Below are 21,824 nucleotides of genomic sequence, written 5' to 3'. Positions count from 1 at the left end.
GGTTCTTTACTACACGTGCTACAACAGCCGGTAAACTTTTCCCGCGTTTAAACCGTCTGTGTAGATTGCCGACAGCTTTGGGGCAGCGGACAAATGCTGAAGATCGTATCACCGCTTACGTTCTACGAGGAGGCATGCAGGAACATAACACTACAGTTGTTTGCCCGGAAACGTACTCACTGGAACGCTGAATGCAGCTTAGCAAAAAACATACTCGCCAAAGAACATTTCCAACACAAGGAGATGCTAACACTTCGACTTCGTTCGCGTGGAAAGCAGTGCTTGCACCAGCATTTTTTGCTTCTTGAGAGGCCGGCTCGTCGCAATCGGCTCGTACACGTAGTATGTACAAGTATGTACGTACGTGTAGTATGTAGAAGTATGAACCCCTTACAAGTGATCTTGCATGCGACAGCGACAGCGCTAAGCGAGGCGATGGCTGTCGCGTTCACTCGTCGTCTGCAAGCCGAACTCCACGCGAGCGACGGCTTTGAGCGACGACTTCCCGGTATGAGGGCAGCAATATACGCGCCGAAACTAGCGTGACGCATGCTTTATCAATTTGAGTTGATGTGTTTTACTGATGAAGGAGCATAACATATTTCTGAAGGTCTTGCACTAGGTTCTTAGTCTTGCACGTGTAAAATTCAATAGTTGGCTCGTTCCATGCGACAAACAGCAGTATTTGAGTTATGTACATCCAGTTTCGGCTTCGAACAATTGGCTAGTCGCTCATAGCATTTCCGGGCGACGAGCGACGAGTTCCAGATTTCTAGAAACACGCGACCGAGCGACAACGCCGAGCGATTTGTTCAAGCGACGGCCCGTTTTGTCGCTCGAAGCCGTCGCCCGTCACCGTCGCGCGCAAAATCGCTCTCGTAGAGTTTGGACGTAGCGCCGAACTCCTAGAGAAACGCAAGCTCTCGAAAATTTCCATGACCGTCTCAGCAAAATACCACCAAACTACTTTGCACCGTGCTTCGTGTGTAGCGGCAGCAGTCGGTCCGGACGAACACCATTGTTGACGTCACGATGCGCCCGACCAATCACAGGCGGAAACGAGGCGCGCGAGCTGGGCGTGCCTGCTGCTGCAGCACTTTTCGTCGAAATAAAATATGTTTGCGCTTTCTTTCGCTCAATTTTGATGCGATATTTGAATTCAGAGGGTTGAATACCACGGCGTACTGCTCTTCACTCATTTTTTCTGGAAAAGCTTTCAGCTTCCCTTTAATAGCCAATGTTAATTTAAGTAGTCGTTTGTGGTGCATGCATAAGCTGATAAAGGGTTGCTGAATTTCGGAGGCAACTAGGAACGACTCAACGTCAGGTAATATGTTGTCACACTATAATTAAAACAGTGGCACACCTGGCGAAATAAACTACTGCTTCAGCGTCACCTGGGACTCAAACGTAAATGTGATGCATTTTATAACTTTAATTATAAAAAATTATTCCTGTTTTCGGCCATATGTGAAAGTGAGCTATGCTTGCATTTAATGGTAGGGACCTTCCAGGTTTTTCTTTTAGCCAGAAGTATAAGTCTGAACTCCAGCTCCCCAAATTGCAATGTTTAAACGCTGTCAGCATCAGGAAAGGGAACCTTATGTTGTGATATTTCTCAGTAAGGAAACTGGCCTTTGCCCTTTGAAATTTAGCATATTGCCACGTGCATTTATTTCGGCTTTACCGCTCACGCGTATCATCACTTTTCTTTGTAGGCGCAGTGACGTTCGCGGCGTTGCTGGACGCGTCTCGCAATATTGCGGGACGCAAGGTGGGGACGACCGCTGGCCGAGTCCGACGAACGCGCTGTTTTTAACGCGACAGCGTTAAGGAGCTCGTGTCGCAGAAAAGCCGGTGTCGTCGGCGTCGGCGGCGTTGGCCGTGAGCGATAAATCCCAGCAGGCACTTCATGAATAAAAAACAACTTGCAAGATAGGCTGGGTGGGAATCGAACCAGGGTCTCCGGAGTGTGAGACGGAGACTCTACCACTCAGCCACGAGTTTTTTTTTCTTTATTACCGACATGACAACAAGGCTACAAAACAAGACATTTTAACAATAGACAACGGTCACGACAACATCTCTGCCATTGGTTGGCAGTCACAGGGCTAAAAACGCTTGAAATTCGCTAGCTCAGTCATCACACTGAGCCACGTTGGTTTTTCTTTTTGCAAATTATATATTTCCTTAATACGACATATGCTTTCAATGAAGTATTCTCTAACAGGCCGGGCATTTACTTCGGCATGTCGCACGGCCATTGTAGTTTTCCATAAACTATGTAAGGACACCAGCATGAACATGTCATAGGGTACATTGTCTTCATTTAGAGTAGGCAAGAAACGAATCCCATATGGTGTAATCGGCAAGTCCTTCTTTAGTGTTCTCTGTAAGATGTCCCAATGGAACACAGCATCCCAACAGTCAAGAAAAATGTGTTCTATTGTTTCGGGTTTCCGGCATAGTAAACAGTTGACGCTCCAAGGCACGGAAAGACCTTTTTCATCTAGCCACGGTTTGACAGGTAAAGTATTGGTGTGGAGCTGGGAAAAGAAGGACTTTACCGACGGGCGAACTGGCATTCGTTTTACTCTTTTTAGTACGTCCTTTTCAGGTCCAATGCAGAACATCGAGCGATACAATGGCACCGGCAGCATTGTGTCTACCAGGTCCTTATATAAGCGCTTTCGTGGTACCCTACTTAGGTATTCCATGGAGAACCGAACCTTTAACAGCTGAAAAGCCAAGACTACCTCTTTTAGGAAACCACGCGCTCTGCCTCGACTGCACCGATGTGACGATACAATAAACTCGGGTATAGCTTCGCTCAGCCTTGTTTGAAACATAGTTAATAAAAATGGGTCATTTTGGTCCCGTAAGAAAACAAACCTCGACACAATCTGCCTAATGAACAAATGTGCCAGACCTAATCCTCCATTTTTAACCGAGCGAAAGAGATTAGTGCGACTGGTGCGCTCCCAGCTTGAACCCCATACAAACACTGCGAGTACTCTGTGTAAACGTTGTATGTTAGCCCTTGACATGCACAACGCTTGGAGCACGTAAAAAATTTTGGCAACGGCAAACAGGTTGCACACTGTCGCACGAGCAAACATAGAGAAATTGTGGCCTCCCCATTTAAGTGTACGTTCACGAACCCTTTCAGTTTCGGCATTCCAGTAATCAACGGCGTCACGGTAGTGCTCAAGCGGCACCCCCAGGTACTTTGCCGGCGTGACTGTCCAGCGGATATTTGCAAACGTACTCGGGTGTCTTCCCAGTTGCCGATCCATAACCCTAGGGATTTATCAAAGTTGATAGCACTGCCTGTCATTCTGCAGTATGATAAAGCCTCTGCGACCGCGATTTCGATGCTTTCTTTATCCCGGCAAAACAACGCGATGTCATCCGCGTATGCCAGCACTTTCACTTCCGCGGACTGCACTCTGAAACTCGATATTCTATTGTCATTCTTGATTTTCCTACAAAGCGGCTCTAGGTAAATTGCGAATAAAAGAGGCGACAAACCACACCCTTGGCGCACAGATGACCGGACACTAAAGGTTTTGGTAACCTCCTTGTTTATAATGAGGCTGGCAGTACAGTCTTGATAGCACATCTTTACCCCATCTAAGATCAAATCCCCTACCTTTATGTGTTCTAGAATACTGAAAAGAATTTTATGGGCCACACGGTCGAAAGCATTCTGCATATCTAACTGTAACATGGCACAGTGTTCACCTAGGTCATTACAGTATTCTAAAATGCTTCTGGCAATATGAACACTCAGCCACGAGTTCGATGCTTCAAAGCATTACAAAAGCGCCTCTAGTGAACGCGGTGTTGCCTTAGAAACGAGTTGTTTCTAAGGCTCAGGCGTGCGTCGCTTGCTCAGGCGCACATTTCGTTGCCGCGCCGAACGCTGCGTTGCTCGACGCTCACCGCGTCCGATGCGGGGCGCGTAGTCGCTGCGCCGTAGCCCATTGCCTCACACCCCTTGGCGGGTCGACGGGAACGCTGTCGCGTTCCACTCTTGAAGGCGAAGCTTAAGCGTCCTCCAATTTTTGCCGTCGTTCGCTTGCTTTCGGGTTCGTCCGACAAGCTCTCCTTACAGTTCACTGCAGAGGTCGTGCCTCTGTCTGTCTGCGTGTCAGCCAGCTCGCCGTCACCTATATGACATTATTCAGTGCGAATTGGACCTAAAGGCAATGATTATCGAGTTGCTTGTTGAGTATGGAGAGAGGGTACTTAGTTATTCTAGGACTATGCCACAAAACGTTTGTCTCGTTTTATCATTAATTTAATTAATTAAGCCAATTAAGCCATTAATTAAGCCAATTTGGCGCAAAGTAGCCAAATCTGGCAACCCTCCCGCCAGTTTGGTTGAACCAAACTGGCGGGAGCACGATCGAGGCGCAGCAGCCAGAAACCCAGTAAAGCCACAGAACACCTGGTAAAGCGGCAATACTGTTTCCGGATGGATGGATGGATGTTATGAGCGTCCCCTTTGGAACGGGGCGGTGGGTTGCGCCACCAAGCTCTTGCTACTATACTGCCTAATATACTACCTAGGTTAAACAATGAAAAAAGACACAAAAAAAACACCATGAACTACCACGCCCAAATTTTCTGATCCCCTATTGCGAACTGTGCTTTTGTACGTCTCCGTCTTTTGTCGTTTCCCTACTTTTCTTCCACCAATCCTCCAGTCGCCTCTTACTAATGTCTATTGCGGACATGTTTGCTTTACCACTGCTCTCGCTGAATCCAAGGGCTTCAAGTAGGACAGCAGCGCCTCAATCGACCACTGGGTGGACGTCTTCCCATTCTAATAAAATACGCTCCGTCGTTTCCCTAGCTTTGTCGCAGCAAGCACATGCTTCTTCTTCCTTCTTATATCTCGCTTTATAGGTGCGTGTTCTAAGGCATGCCGATCTCGCTTCTAGAAGTGATGAGCTTCCCTTTGAGTTATCATAAATGGTTTCTTTGCTGATTTTGTTTTTTCCTCTTAAGTAGTTACTCAGGGCAGGTTTCTTTTCCATTGCCGCCACCAATGAGATTATTTCAGCCTTTCTGACTTTCCGCTATACCTTGATTGTTGCTGTGTTGCCCACCATACAGGCCGCATACTTGCTGGTACGTTTCCTAGTTCTTTTCCTCCACTGTGAATCAATGTTTTTCCTGTGAGATACCTGAACACTCTGCCAGCCCATTTACTTTCTTCCATATTCCTCAGCTGTTTTTCATACTCAATCTTACTGCGAGCTTCCCTCACTTCAAAACTAGTCCAGCCCATATCACCCTGCACAGCTTCATTTGTAGTGTTCCCGTGAGCGCCCAATGCGAGGCGACCCACTGACATTTGGTTCCCGTCGAGTACTGATTGTACCCCTGATTTAAAGCAAACAACTGCATTTCCAAAAGTAAGTCTTGGAACCATTACACCTTTCCAGATTCCTCGGAGGGCCTCGTACCTATTGTATCCCCATAGCGCTCTGTGCTTCATTATGGCACAGAGCGCTGTGGGGATACAATAGGTACGAGATCCTCCGAACACGGCTGTCACGAGCGGCCTCTGCATGGTTAGATACGAGAAGCAGACGAACAAACAACGCAGCCCTATAGCGCGGATTGAGACGCCGGTTTGTGGTGGTTTTGATTGTGTTATTTTCTTAAAAAGGCCGGCTAGTCGTGTTGGTTTTGTGCACAAATTGCTTCACTAGCAAATGGAGCACGAGTTTTATTTCGTTTTCCGTCCGAGAAGAGCTATCTGGCGAAGAAAGCAGCATGGATAAGCGACGGCCGGAGATGCCGTCACAGCACACAACTTTCTCGCTCCTCGGAGAGCCGGTTCTCATCGCGCTACTTGCGGACACTGAATGGTCATATGCCAGCGGCACGAGGTTATTTCGGCCTGCAAGCTTCGAGACGCCCTTAAACGCAGCCGCACTTCACCTGAACGTGGAAAGCTCAAGAAGGACGAAGAGGGACAGCGCTTGCGCAGTGGTGTCACTAAGTTGTCGGTGACATGTAATTATAATAAATATTACGAAGTGTTGTCAGAAGTGCGCCTTATATACCAATCAGCGCCAGGTACTACGCCACTGAAGTGATCGAACAACACCATCCGAGGCCAGTTGGTGTCGCCGACAGGCACGCGCAGCGACTACCGAGCGACGGAGTTCTTTCCTCCGACGGTGTACAGATATCCAAATGTATTTTTCATTTAGCCTCTTAATATTAATGCATGCGTTAAAGAGTTCGGAACAAACTGCGTTCCATTGCTAGCAGAAACTTCTTCGTAACCGGTAATACCCACGGCAAGCGCGCAAGGCCTACCGTCTTCATCGCGGGCAGTTACAGTCCAGAGAACGGTGCGCCCGTTTGAGACTTTCCCGTATTTGCCGTACGCGAAAAAGCACCGTCCTAGTAAGACAAACAGCTCTGTGAAACTTTGCTTTGTTGCAGATGGGCCGTATTAGTGCAGTAAACTTTCCCAAGCGGAGCATCACGCTCGGCGCACTGACCTTGCGGCAGCCGCCGATCGCTCGAGCCGGTAGGCTACAGCTCCCGGTTGTCGAAGCAGCAGCCGATGGCACTTGCAATGAACGCCGCGAGTCATAAAACGTTTATTTTCGTGAGCATTTTAGCGTCTGGACAATTGTGTCACGGTTACATGAACGTAGAGTTCGCACTCTCTATTCTCGGTCGGCAGCAAATAGCAAGTAAGCGAGCCGCCTTGCACGCGGCCAGTCTGCGACACCAAGTGTGGACACTCGGCGACACATCGTCAGTGTATTCGACGACGTACACTCCGTTCTTTGTTAAAGGAGTGCACGTCGCTCACATAAGCCCAGTGCTGCCATACCAGCAGCCTCCGAATATACGATATTAAGGCGAAGCTTTCTTTGCTTCTTCGACTTTCCCACTATTGCTGCTGCCGCGCACACCGCGTCGGCGGGTGGTTCAGAGCGTGTACATATATGACAGGCGCGAGTAAAAGCCCAACCACTGGCACGCGTCGGCAAGTTTCGGCACGCGCCGATAAGCGAACGCTTTGCTTCGCGATGGTCGCGGGAAGAGGGCAGGCAAGTATGGGACACAAGCTCTGACGCGGCGCCGAAGCTCGCTCCTCGGCTGCGGCGCACTGTTGCTGGACTATTCCGTCTTCATCCATGACAATCCGGCGTGAACCAGCCTGCTGTAAACTAAGCTAGAAACAATAAGTTGGTGATTTGTATAGACCTTACGATATAAAGAAAACACGTTTGATTAATGAATGTAGGCCTGTCGCAACAGTTTCCTTTTATCTTTGAAGTAACAGTGCACAAAATATCGACATCAGCGCTTGCGCTCGCGCGTCCCCCCCCATCTGTCTACAAGATCGCTTTGCAAACACCTGCACGACGATTCCATATCATATCAAAAGCTGTTGTACAGCTCATTGCACAGCTAACGATGTAAGAATTGGGCGTGCAAAGCCTAATTGAAAATATATGTGCTCGAAATATTGTCGCGTAGTACTGACGGTGAAAAATTATGCAGACTCAATCGCAGCAATAGCGGCGAGCAATGTCGGCGATCGTAGAAAATCTCGTCTGCGGGTCAAGCGCGACGGTTTTCATGCATCGGTCGTCGAAAGTTCTAGTGTATTCGATGATGCCCGGGCGCCTTCCAGAAGCTACTACACAATTCGTGTCGCGTATGCAATCAGATTATACAAGGTTCGTCGACAACATACAACCGATAGAACAATCAATAACATTTGCGAAACTTTCCACACGTGCAGGCGTATCCTGCGCTGACCGATAATGTTTAACATCTTTTAGCCGGTGAAATACGGTCACCGGATACTGACAAAGTATCCGTGTCAATGTAATTATGCTTGTTGGTGCATGAAATAAACGTGAAAAAGTGGGTTATGAGAAAATCAGCAATAAGCTTTTAAACACCTGCCGCACTCACACTCACACACACAAAAAAAAACATCCAGAAAAACAAAAAAATTACGTAATTCGTAGCTTGTCTCCTCCCGATTCTTGATTCTGTCAAATATTGCCCATGGAGCACCTCATTTATTATTCTAAGTTGTCTTGATGAATCAACACCGCATCGGGAGGCTTTCATGTTGAATGTATTGCTTGAAAAATTTTCACAGTGTAAAGGTCATGTTCTATTGTAACTGGTTTCAACATGTCAAGTTTGTCTTTCTGAACGTTAATGAAATGACATACCGTCAGATAATACAAGCTTCAGAATCCGAGGGTTTTAATTGGTATACTTCGTTGCCCTTTGCCTAGTCGTACTATTGAAGCGCTCATTCGAATGTATAGGGGCAGCTCATTTGCATAATATAAGAAATATATTGTCACGTGGTAGGGACGGTCAGGGACACAGCAGCAAAACTGTGAATGGCGAAACTAACTTTATTCGGCGAACCTGTGCCCACAAAAACAGGCTACACTCATAGCTCAACGAAAGCAGCAGACACAGTCGGCGATCTGCGGATCAAGCGCGTCGGCATTGATACACCGGTCGGCGAATGTTCCAGAGTTATGGCTGGAGCCCGCGCTTCTTCCAGAAAGTTCTGCATCATTCGCCTCGCGCGTATATGAAATCAGATTACTCAAGGTTCGGTGACACCAAGCAGTAAATAGAACCATCGATAGCATTCGAGAAACTTCCGATACATGCAGGCGCGTCCTACGCTGTGGGATAACATTTGCTAGACGGTGAAAGGCGGTCACCCAGAAAAAACAAACAAGTGCATGTGTCAATTCCCTTTCTCAAAGAGCATCGCCCCGTTGCTGTAAACCAAACAGGAGAGCTGAAAACAATAAGGACACTTATTAAACTAAACCAACAAAACAAGAAAGAAGAAAAGGCCACAGTAACAAAGTCCAAAAAACAAAAGGTATAAAGTTCAGCTACGTAAAGTGTCAAAGTTCATTAGCGCTGGTAGAACGGCTTAAGCCGCACACATGGACTATTTTAGGTCGTGAGCGGCGTCGCTCTGATAGCGAAATGCCGTCTGGCACGACCTCATAGTCGAGTGAGCTCACGCACCGGATGATCTTGTAGGGTCCGAAATAGCGGCGTAATAGTTCCTCACGGAGTCCTCGTCGGCGTATTGGGGTCCAAACCCAAACACGGTCTCCGGGTTGCTACTCCTCGACATAGCGTCGTCGAAGCTTGTAGTGTCGGTTGTCGGTCCTCCGCTGGTTCTTGATGCGCAGGCGGGCGAGCTGTCGGGCTTCTTCGGCGCGCTCTAGATATGTGGCGACATTGATTCTCTTCGTCGGTGACTTACGGCAGCATGGCGTCAAGAGTCGTCGTCAGATTCGTGCCGTAGACCAGCTTGAACGGCGTGATCTGTGTTTCTTGCATCGCGTGTTGTAAGCAAAGGTTACGTAGAGCAGGACCGCGTCCCATGTCTTGTGCTCGACGTCGACGTACGTCACTAGCATGTCGGCGAAGGTCTTGTTCCGGCAATCCGTGAGACCATTCGTCTGCGGGTGGCAGGAAGTTGTCCTACTGTGGCTTGTCTGGCTGTATTTCCGTTAAGTCTTGGCGTCGGATCACGGCTACAACGTGTTGAACTGAAGCTGGAACGTCGCGTCGTCAGGTCGTCTTTCATCGGCGCATTCTTGACTTTCAGGCTTCGTCGGCATGGCGTCGTCTCATTCATACTTCGTCGAAAAAGTCTTTTCGGTGTCTTCGTTGGTGGTGGAGGATCTTCGTCAGTTCGACGAACAGCAACCGGACCTCCATTGGTTGCTGCCTATAGATTTCCGGATATGGGCTGATGGTCCGGCCTCGGGCTGGGCCAGCTTATGGACGGCGCTGCGGCAACAGGTAGCGGCCTGGTGACGGGACGGACGTCGAGGGCTCCACTGTGTGGCAGTGAAATAGTTGGCAATGTCACGTGGGCGTTTACCTTGCTGTGGGCGCGGTGCGTTGATCGCGAACCCTCGCAGGCCTATCACGCGGTAAGGGCATCGACGGTAGGTGTGCTTGGCTTGTCCCCAGTGATAGCAAAGTGGACGGTGGTCGGGGGCGCGCCAAACGTCAGTCTTCCTTGGAATGCTGCGTAGGGCGATGGGTTGGCGTGCTGGCGGTGGTGGTGGACGACGGAACGGTGGCGTCACTGGGCCCTGCCATGGGCGCGAAGGGGGAACGTGACGGCGGGCTACAGCGGCGTACGTCATCGTTTCCGGCTGGGGCTGTGGCGACGAGGGTTTCACTTCAGTAACCCCAAGTGATCGCTGAACCTCCTCTTTGACGATGTCAGCGATTGAGGCAGCTTGAGGCTGCGACCTAGGGAGGGACTTTTGCAGTTCCTCGCGAACGACCGCTCTTGTGGTCTCTCGCATGTCTTCACTGCCGAGTGATTGAACATCGGTGTAGTATCGGTAATTATACTGCCTTGTCCGCATATCGAGCGTCTTCTCAATGGTTGTTACTTCGGAAACGAATTCAATAAGAGTCCTGGGCGGGCTGCCTATCTAGCCGGCGAAGAGCTCCTGTTTTAGCCCACGCATGAGGAACCGAATTTTCGTCTCCTCAGGCATATCCGGGTCGGCGTGGCGGGACAGGAACGCCATCTCCTCAGTGAAGATCGCTATGGTCTCGTTGGGTAATTGTAGTCGGGCTTCTAGCGTAGCGTCGGCCCTTGCGCACCATACTCGTAAAATTCTGCAGGAATAAGCCACTACAGAATAGATCCCATGTTGTCAGGATCGACTCGCCGTTCTCAAACCACATTCTGGCGGCGTCTTCTAAGGCGAAGTATACGTCCTGCCGCTTGTCTTCGGAGTCCCAGTAAAAGACACGATTAGCTCGTAGGTCTCTAGTCTTGATTCTGGGTCTTCAGTCGATGATCTATGAATGAATGAATGACGCACGTTGTTCTGCCGAGATTCCACTCCACAGCCGGAATCAAAGTGACACCGTGTCGAACAGCCTATGAAAGGATGGTGTGTCCCAAGGTTGTTGCAGCAGAATGAGGTACGCTGGGGCAGCCATTGGTGTTGTCTTGGCCACGCTCTTCTTGGTTTTCTCAGGTAGAAGTCCGTGCTCTGAGGGCAGCAGTTGCAGTCGGCGGCTTACTCAATATTCTGGGACGATGTTGGTGCTGTCTTTGCGGTCCGGGCTTGCATCACGGCTTGTCGGGGGCGTCGGGTACATGAACAAATCAGCACCCCTACCAGATGTCACGTGGTAGTGACGGTCGAGGACACATGAACCAAACTGTGAATGGCAAAACTAACTTCATTGGGCGAACCTGTGCCACAAAAACAGGCCACACTTCAAAGCTCAACGAAAGCTGCAAACACAGTCGGCGATCGGCGAAAATTTGATGTGCTGATCAAGCGCGTCGGCTTTTATACATCAGTGGGCGAAGATTACAGAATAATCGCTGATGCTCACGCGTCTTCCAGAAAGTTCTGCACCATTCGCGTCGCGCATACATGAAATGAGATTGCACAAGATTCGGTGGCACCAAACAGCAAAAAGAACCATCGATAACATTCGAGACACTTCCGATACGTGCAGGCGCGTCCTGCGCTGTGCGATAACATTTGTTAGACGGTGAAGAGCGGTCACTCAGAAAAGACTAGTACACGTGTCAGTGTATATATAAACAGGTTATTTTGACAATTTATACGCTTCGTCACCACATACACAGAAAATAGTTTATTGTTTTCAGCCTGCTATGATGTTTTGACTGAGAAAGACATTTTACTTGTTCTGTGAGGTAGGCAATATTTGCTGTGGCATAATATTTTATTGCAAAATACTGAATACAGTAGCCAATCATTATTCAAACTCAGAAAAAATAAATAGCATAATGCACATATCAGGCACGCAGAATTTTATTGCATTTCTTAATTCATGCCTTTTTTTAATTGCACAAAAGCTACTGCACTGACATAATATACTAGTACACACTCAAAAAGCGCGATTTTATGCTAGAATCATAATCAAACAATCCAATGTTTATTACAATGCCCAGGAACAGCTAGATAGCCTTCTTATTGGTGCACTTAAAGAGCAATACGTGAGACAAAATGTGCAGAAAACACGACTGTGGTAAACAAAAAAATGCGAGATAGAGAAGCGAATAGGGAAAAAGGAAAACGAGGAAGAGTAAAAGGGAGTTAACCACACATGATTATCTACAAATACAAAGAAGACACAGGAAATGAACTTTGATGTGCGTCAATACAGGCACAGTTCTTATGTGTTTTGGTGTCGAGTCATATATAGCAAAGTCTTGCAACAAGGCCAGGCAAAGAATATGGAATGCTGCCTGGTATACTGTTGCAGCACGAACAAATGCATAAGATCAAGAAGCTTTGGCGAATGTATAATGTCATGGACTACTTTACAGAGGAGCAAAAGGTCTGATTGATTATGTCTTGAATCTAGAGGTGCGAGTTGAGGTGTATTTTAGAAGACTCAACTGTCGCCACAAGAATGGCAAAAGTAGTGCTTGAAGACAGATAGCAATTCATTACGGACCCGTTCAATGTGGTCAGAATTAGATTTTGCCCGTTGCACACCCTCCTGCAGAGGCATACTCTAGTAGTGGAAGGCTCACAACAGAATACAATTTCTGAAACAACACAGGTGAGTGAAAATCATGCACTATACGGCATGCAATTCCAAGACGGTGAGGCGCATGTTGCATGATTACCTGTGTGAAGAGAAGCTCTGCATTTTGTCGAAGTACACACCAAGATCTTTCATTTCATTGACCTTGGGCAGTGGAACATCCCGTGGGGTGTAAGAAAATTGCACACGGTGTTTTTTCCGCACATAACTTAATGCCATAGTATTGGAAGCACTTAAGAGTACCTTATTGTTTCTGCATCAGTTTGAGAGTGAAAAAAAATGCCTTTTTGGAGGTCGATGCAGTGGTGAACACTGTCGACAGTCTCAAATAGCTTGAAGACGTCGACACACAAAGTCATGCTGTTCATTTATTAAATTGCTATAAGCACTAACAGAAAGCAAAGAATGCAATAGCGATTCAAATACTTTTGACGCACTGTAGAGGATAGATATAGGCTGGCAGTTAGTAACTGCACATCTAGCACTCAATTTGTGCACAGGCAATGCCCATTATACCTTTCGAGTGCTAGAAAATGTACTAGACTTTAGGGAACTATTGACGGTACTTGTAAGAACAGGGAACAAGTATGCTTCCATACGTCTTAACCATTTCAGACACCACTTTATCCCGTTGATTAAAAACTTGCTTTCACCACATCTCTTGCATCTTCAGAATCATAGAAAGTGTACTGCTCAGAAAAGATTACGAATTTTCACTTGCTTAGCGAGTTTTGTCAAGCCTACAAAATTTCGACTCCATGCAAAAACTCGCCACAGGAACATCGAATATGAGAACGTATACTACTTTGTGTTTTGAAGAGCTTGAAAAGCACTTATCCAGCCACTTGAAAATCATGCCTGGTGCATGACATTGTTAAAAACGGTGACAGAAGTGAACCCGCTACATAGAACATTCTGACACAAAGTAAGGACACCCGGCCGTCTATCTACCATTCATTTCGCTAAAACATTGTGGACGTTATTCAATATTGCAGCTCAGTTCCAATAGTAAGTGTTTGAAGATGTATGACACAAATTTTAAATATCATTCCTTTCATCAGTGCTTTTGCTATTGATGCACTATACTGTTGTGCACAATTGTATAGACAGCGTCTCAAAGGGTTAAGCACTGCGGAATAAATACCATCAGCACCACAAAAAAGGGAAGGTTTGAGGCGCTTCATATACTTGAAAACAAGGTTTTCATTGACCGACAGCACACAGACCGAGCCAGACTGAGAAGGAAGGTTATTTGAAGCATATTTCACACCATGTAGCCAACTAAAATGTTCTGCAAAGGCATCAACAGTGTTCTAGACATCACCATTTTCATCAAGAAGACATACATCCTTAGCACTCTTTCTCGAAGGGTGAGAGCGCACGAAGTTCCAGAAATAGATTTTTTTCATGCGTCACGCTAGCTTCAACGCAACCAATGTGGTCATAGTGATTACAACAACAACAACAACAACAACAACAACAACAACAACAACAACAACAACAGTGGTAACATGGCACTCTAGAGTAAATAAAAGGCTAATGCCTTCACGCTAGAGCGTCTGATAGCCAGCCATCTAGACAGGAATTTGCAGTATACACAAGATACCCCCTCCTCTCCACGCGTGCACGCACACACACACTTGCTCAATCACACGGCATACTCACACGCACTCAGTTCAATGGATGCATAACACATAGGTGTGCCAATTCAGTCCGGTTGCAAGGAAGGGCAATCCAAATTGCCAGGAGGGTGGAGAGAAAGCCCTGTATGCCACATATAATCATGGAGTTCTGGTGTCGGGCCATACAGACGTGGTGAGGCTTAGGCGGTACTGACCACTTGTTCAGACGAGCTGAAGAAGAAAAATGAGTGCTGTCCAGAGAGCCCTGAAGCAACCTGCAGAATAGACGGACTAGTGCAATGTTGCGCTGGTATTTCAGCGTGTGCTACTTCACGGCTTTGAGAGAATCCTCGTAGGCTGGCATGGGCTTGCCACAACCAAAAAGACGGAAACAGAGGGTGCGTGTTGTCCGGCGCTGAACAAGCTCAAGTTTGTTAGCGACGCGAGTTTGGTACGCGGACTATACTGATGAGCAATACTAAAATCGTGGCAGAATCATGTAAGTGCAGAGTGCTCGGAAAACCTCAGGTCATCAGGGAAGGGACACGCTGGACACAAACCCAAAAATGGCCCGATCCTTAGATGCAGTGCTGGTGACATGCGCAAAACTTGAGAGATGAGCTGAATGTTACACCCAGAATGGGAAGGGCCCCAACAGTCTTTATAGGTGTGCCTCCAAGGAAGTAGGTTGGAGACACAGCAGTTTTGTTGTGGCTGATACATATGGTAGCACTTTTTGCAGTGCTACTAGAAAGTTTGTTATTGTGGGCCCAGTCGTTCACCTTTACAGAATGTATTTATTTCAAGAACATATGCTGTACATCTGCAGAATGTTGCAGTGGAGGTGTTGACTTGGTAATAAAACACATTCTGCGAAGATGCATTAGGAACATGGTTTCGTGTTGATCATTTTCCGGACTACAGTTTATAGTAACACAGCAAGAAACATTCTATTAGAAGCTGAAGAGATTTGGGCAGTTTAAGCATACCGACTTCACAAAGCACTGATGATACATTTTCACCTTCCCAAGAATGCACTCACACCATCTGCACTTTCCATAAACAAAAACTGAGAGAAAAAATGAATTACAGCTTCATTGACTCAGTGATTGCTGCTTCTGAAGCAGTCATCGAAGATATCCTGGTATACGGTGCTACATGCATAGGTCTTGTATGATGCAGTTTTGCTATGCACTGCACAAGTTGCAAATAGATTTCTTTTTGCAGTGCTCAAGTATAAAGACACACTGACTCAAACATGACCGCGCTGCATCACATATCCTTCAGTGCGTCAGCGTTCTTGAGTGCGGCACGAGCGATTTATCACTAACTAGCCCAAAAGACGCATGTACTTGAAAGAAGTGAGTGAAGGAGTACAGTGAACTTGTACTGAACTGCATTCACATGCCGAATAGAACAGCGCACTGTCAGCTGAAACGGACGGCATGGCTGTTGATGTACACGTACTTCCCATTGTTCGGCTACTAGTGTCTTTCGCTTTCGAACGTTATCTTTGCCACTGGAAACAGCACAGAGATCGCCCGTCAAACTTGAGTCACCTGAAACCACACGAAAAACGCCACGGCTCAGACAGTTCATTCTCGACATCACTCACCACACGAAGCCAAAAGGCTGCAGCGCCAAACGGAACTGAGAATTCATTTACTTTGACAAAATTTCTCAGCTGGGCTCGTTCAGATTCTCCACCTACGAACTCGATGGACGCGCTAGGCATAGGCGTAACGTAAACAACATGGGCGAAAGGTGAGTGACGATTATCCAGACTTCTGAGTTTGGAAGCATGTTTCCATTAGCTTCGGGCACAACAAAATACACAGATACCAAGCACAGACGTTGCGGCAATCATGATTTGGTTGGATGTTTTAACAGACGATCACACTGAGACCGGCGGAATTCAGTGAGCAGCAGGTTGGATTTTTCGGCGTCATATCCAGGTCGGTTCGTATTCAGGTCGCACTGCCACAACCCACTGTCGTCGGTCGTGTCGTCTGCCCGCTAATACAACACTCTCATTTTGTAACACTGTCACGCGCGTCTTGCGTACAAAGATCGCAGACGATCATTGGTGGATTTCATCCCAATCGCGGCCGCATTTCGACGAGGACGAAATAGGAAACGCATGTGCCCTTCGATTTTGGGACATGTTAAAGAACATTATGGTGTCAAAGTTAATCCCGAGTCCGCCACTACGGCTTGCCTCATAATCCGATTATGGTTTTGACGCCTACATCCCCACAATCCAATTCAAGTTTAATAATTCTGCCACAGTGTGATGTGCCATGTGAGCCAATGACTATGCTCAACCCTCTCAGAGGTTATGAAATATGGCGCACATCAACACCTCAAGTAAACACCTCTCCCTGTTGTTACGAACGGCCTGTTAGGGTATCGACCTACAAAATTTTCCCAGCCAGCCGCAGCAGCGAGGGTGGCGAGCTTCACAGAAGCGATCATAGAAGCCTTCCCCATCTGCTGCGGCGACTCGTTTTGCAGGGACGACAGTGGGCCTCATCAACACCCCCTCGGCGCCCCTATGGCTAAACGCGGTCGGCGGACCAAGTATTGTTCGTGGATTCGCCGTGGCCGCCACGGCTTCTTAGAAGCGGTGGAACTCCTGGGAGAAGTCTGGCGGCCGTCTCACGGGGCATAGGAATCATGGACAGACGCGGTGGCCATTTTCTGCGGAGTCAACACTGGGATGCGAGAACCCACTCACCTCGGCGTCGTCAGTGAAACCTGTGCGGAAGTGTGCGTAAACTCTCCCCCTCAATGGCGGGTCAGCTACGATGACTTTGAACGCTTCGAATTGATAGCAGGTTGAACGGCCGTTTTCCCTCACCTAGGGATCCAGGGAGGACTATGTGTATTTACGGAGCCGTTGGCGGCTCCTCAGTGCACATTACTCTTTCAGTCATGTTAGACTGATGAACTGTAACGTTCTCATGTAGATACTAGAAATAAATCCCATATTCCTCGCTCTCGATGAGAAGCAGTCTTTCGCTTCAACCACCTCCTCAGCGTGCATAAGTTAGACGACGGCATGGGCCAGCTACCATCTATTTCATGCCCTACTCCAACCATCACAACTGGTAGCAGCGGTGGGATGGACTTTGCGACGTGGTGCTGCGTCTGCGGTGAGTGCTTGGTTCTTGCTTTGACTCTAGGCTTCATTTTGTGGTTGTTCTGTTTAGACCAGTAGGGAAGCTAGATTTTGATTGTTAGCTAGGTTGTGTTTTCCTGGGTAGCTTTAACGAGCAGGACCAAGGCAGTAAAGCCGCAATCGTGGAGTTAAGGACACTGCTGAGAGATGAATTGTTGATTGTTGGTGAGAACCTGGGGCTAGAGGTACGCCAGGAAATGCTAAAATCGGAATTATTCCAGCTAATTTCCGAACAGGCCAGTGAGGAAGACATTGAATTGGGGTTGGAACTTCTTAAAAAAGAGAGAAACGGGCAAAGAGAGAGAAGAACGGGACAGAGAGAGAGAGGAAGGCGAGAAAGATTGTGAGTTAAGGAAAATGCAACTAGTGCTTGAAAGCAAACGTTTAGAGTTGTCTCAAGGAAGTGAAGGGGTTCGGGGACGATCAAGTGAGGCAGAATCATACCGCATGGACAGGCTGTTAAAGCCATATGTGGTCGGGAACGACATAGGCTTGTTCCTAGGGAATTTTGAAAGGACTTCCGAGAAGATGAACTTCGGTACGAGCACATGGCCACAACGGTTACTGTCTATGTTGCCGTGTGAAGCTGCGGAAGTAATCGCCGGACTCAAAGCACAGGATGCATATGATTATGCGAAAGTTAAGGCTAGTCTTCTGAAGAAATACCGCCTTTCAGCCGATGCTTTTCGGCAAAGGTTTAGAAGCACAGGCAAGAAGGATAGCGAGGGGTATCCGGAGTTTGCATACGGCTCAAAGGCCAACCTAGTCGAGTGGCTGAAAAGCGCGGAAGCGTACGAGAGCAGAGGCAGGATCATTGAATGCATGTGTCTAGAGCAGTTTAACAAAAGTATCCCACCATCTGTGAAACTGTGGGTGCAAGAGAGAAGAAATGTAAACACTGTGGAAAGGGTGGCTGAATTAGCCGAAGAGTACGCAACGCGTAGGAAAGCTGAACGCCGAGGACGGAAATTGGGACGGTGGAAATGGACCACAGAAACCATTTCTGTTCAAAAAGGGTTCGCAGACTAGACGACCGGAACCTATAGACGTGGTGGAAAAGCCCTCAGAAAAGAGCGAGGAGAAGTCTAACGCGGAAATCATACAAAAAGAGCAGAAAAGAAAATTCGAATCTTTTAGACCAATTCGCTGCTATAGGTGCCACAAAGTGGGACATATCGCTGTAAACTGTGGGAAGCCTAGCGCAGTTTTCTCCTACGTGGATGAAAAAGACATGAATATCGAACTTTTAAGCCCATATCTTCACGACCTGCAAGTTAATGGTAAACCATGCCGGGTGCTTCGAGACAGTGACGCCCCGATGGACATTGTCCATCCGTCTTACGTGACGGTAGATGACTTCACTGGAGAAATAGCATGGATTAAACAGGTTGTAGAAGAACACAGCGTGTGTCTGCCCACAGCCAAAGTCAAAATCAGTGGACTGTTCGAGGAGCTAGTGACCGAGGCTCCTGTTTACAAATTTTTGTTGCTGAAGTACCCTTACTTTTTTCGAATCGTTCGGATCAGTTACAACGTGACAAAGGGCTTAAACTGGGAGTGGGTGTAGTACAGGCGTCGACGCGAGGGCAAGCTCGTAAAATTGCGTCGCTTTCGGCTGAAAATGCAAAAGCTTCTCCAGCGGAAGTAGCAAAAGAGGTAACTTCAGAAACCGAATCCGAGCTATGTTTGAGGGAAGGAAAAATGGTTGAGGAAATCCTGCCAGCTGACCAGCTCAATGAGAGCGGATTACTACGGTGTCAAAGTTCAAGGCAGCCGGAGGAGTCATCTGACGCACCTGCAAGCGAGATAGGGTCGTTACGGTCACAAGCCTCAAAGAACTTTGAACAGCTCTAACGTGCGAACAGAGAGTCACTGGCAGCCGAGCAAAAGAAGGACGACAGCTTAGCTAAATTGCATCACACAGTTAAAGAAGCCATTGCTAGGCGCAACGTGACAATACAAGAGATAGGATTGTTGTATCGGCACTGCAGAGACCGAAAGGGTAGGATTCTAGATCATTTAGTCGTACCTACTAGTACAGGGAGGACTTCTGAGTCTCCGTCATGAAAATGGGCGGTCTGGCCACCCAGGCATAAACAAATCAAAGGAAAGATTGGTTATGGAATACTACTGGCCTGGCTGTTTCAAAGACGTAGAAATATTTGTAAGATCACGCGACGCCGGCCAGCACTCTGGTAAACCAGGGCAAACATGGAAAGCTCCACTAAAGGTAGTGCCCTTAATATCAAAACCTTTCAGAGGACTTGTGATAGACACGGTAGGGCCCCTACCAAAGACAATGTCGGGTTACAGGTACTTGTTTACCATACTGTGTCCGGCTACAAATTTTCCAGAAGCAATCCATTTGAAAGAGCTCAGCTCCACGAAGTAGTAGATACGCTTTTGACACTATTCGCACGAGTTTCGTTCCCAGCCGAAATTCAGGCGGATCAAGGGTCAGTATTCACCAGCGAACTGACTTCCACGTTCTTGCAAAAGTGCGGGGTAAAGTTGACACACAGTTCTGTCTATCACCCTCAGTCAAATAGTGTAGAGAGGTGGCATTCAGTGCTTAAGCGAGTTTTGCGGGCGCTCTGCCACGAACACAAGGAGGACTGGGAGAATTGTCTTCCGGCCACTTTGTTTGGATTGCGAACGGTTCCTCATGAGGGTACAGGGCTCTCGCCAGCAGAAGTAGTGTATGGGCGGACACTCCGTTCTCCACTGAGAATGTTATGAGAGATGTGGGAGGAAACAGGAGAGAGTCCAACAGTGGTTGAATACGTGCTACATTTACTGGAACGGCTAAGCCAACCCAAGAACTAGTCGGAAAGAACATGGCAATAGCTCAAAAGAACGCCAAATTCTATTACGACAAGAATGCGAGGCTTCGTACGTTTAACGCCGGAGACCAGGTAATGATCCTCAAACCTTCAATGAAGAACAAGCTTGAAGTTCACTGGGACGGGCCATTAAAGTGCTGCGCAAACCTTCAGATACTAACTATGCTCTGAAAATGCCCGGTCGCAGGAAGGAGGGGAGGATATACCACTGAAATAGGATGAATCCGTACGTAGAGCGGAGCGGAGCCAAATGTACCGTCAAGGAGCAGGATGACAGTTTAACGAGTATAAGGGGACCTCCTGCTCTGAAATTAGCCTTGAAGAAGTAGTAAAACATTCGGTAAGCTCGCACACTCTTAGACCCGAGAAGCTAGATGAGCCAAAAGGGATGTTAGGAGAATATCTCGATAGATTCAGCAATCCGCCAGGTAGAACAGAACTAATAACGCATGAAATAGAGCTGACATCAACCGAACCCGTAAGATAAAAGCCTTACACGGTGTCTCACGAAAGGACAAAAATTATGGAGGCAGAGATACAGCGCATGCTATAGTTGCGAGTTATTGAGCCCGCTGAGAGGGACTACGCGTCGCCACTAATACTTGTAGAAACCCTTAATAAGAACCCTCGTCCGTGTGCTGACTACAGAAAGTTAAATGCCATCACTAGGGATCAGTTGCACCCGATACCCAACATTGAGGAACAAATTGAAAGAGGTAGCGCTGCTAGATACATTTCAACTATAGATCTCGTGTGGGGATACTGGCAAGTTCAGCTTTCAGGAAGTACCAGCGGCTATGCCGCATTTATCTCACCTGTAGACACTTTTCGCCCTCTCGCACTCAGCTTCGGGCTGAAGAACGCGCCGTTTAGCTTCTCTAAGTTAATGAATATTGGCCTAAAAGACGTGCAGGAGTTCGCCTTGCCATATCTTCATGATGTAGCAATTTTTTCGGACAGCTGGATACAGCACGTATCGCACCTCAAACAGGTGTTCTCACGGTTGAGGGAAGCAGGCTTAACGATGAAGACAGAAAAGTGTAGGTTTGGCTGCTCGCAGGTTACTTATGTGGGCCATGTTGTCGGTCACGGCACGAGCATCAACTCACCACTCTCGTGTCGGCTTAAACGTTGAAGATATTAGGCTTTAGCCATCAAAATCACCATAAATTATCGTCAATCAAAACATCAAGCACGGAAAGCTTCGCTTACATCGATTCCCACAGTGCGTGGGGTCTGCATACATTTTGTCTAAGTACCCCATAATGAATTTCTCCTTGCTGCATCGATTGATTTTAAAGGGAAGTAAAAATTTTGCCGGACAATTTTATTTAAATTGTTCATGTCTTGTTTTCACTGGTGAAGGATACCCGAAACCATCGAGCCCGCCAATGCCTGTGTAATCTGCTGCCTCTTTCCCTGAAGTGGCACGATGAAGGAAGTTCCGTAGCTGTGATTTGATCAACCGACTTTCTTCATGGAAGTCCCAGTTGTCAGCAGAAAATTGCAACAAAATATTCCACGGTGGAAATCAAGCATTCTGGGTAAGCACAAATG

General features: G+C 47.5%; 2 protein-coding genes across 2 annotated transcripts in view; both read right to left on the bottom strand.

The window, feature by feature from the left end:
- LOC135918040 (U8 snoRNA-decapping enzyme-like) overlaps positions 1–21,824 on the bottom strand; it is a 38,162-nt gene that overhangs the window by 5,966 nt on the left and 10,372 nt on the right. The gene's annotated exons all lie outside the window — the stretch shown is intronic.
- LOC135918033 (uncharacterized) lies at positions 2,112–3,224 on the bottom strand. The gene has a single exon (XM_065451701.2). It carries the CDS (start codon positions 3,117–3,119, stop codon positions 2,112–2,114), a length of 1,008 nt encoding a protein of 335 aa, XP_065307773.1. The 5' UTR covers positions 3,120–3,224.

This window comes from Dermacentor albipictus, chromosome 5 (genome assembly GCF_038994185.2).
Source record: "Dermacentor albipictus isolate Rhodes 1998 colony chromosome 5, USDA_Dalb.pri_finalv2, whole genome shotgun sequence".
In the NCBI taxonomy this organism is placed as follows: domain Eukaryota; kingdom Metazoa; phylum Arthropoda; class Arachnida; order Ixodida; family Ixodidae; genus Dermacentor; species Dermacentor albipictus.
Note: the sequence above shows the minus strand (reverse complement) of the source record. Positions and strands in the feature narration are given on the sequence as shown.

What these genes read in the sequence shown, in the direction of transcription:
- LOC135918033 (XM_065451701.2), bottom strand. Translation starts at nt 3,119, where the DNA reads ATGTTTGCTCGTGCGACAGTGTGCAACCTGTTTGCCGTTGCCAAAATT.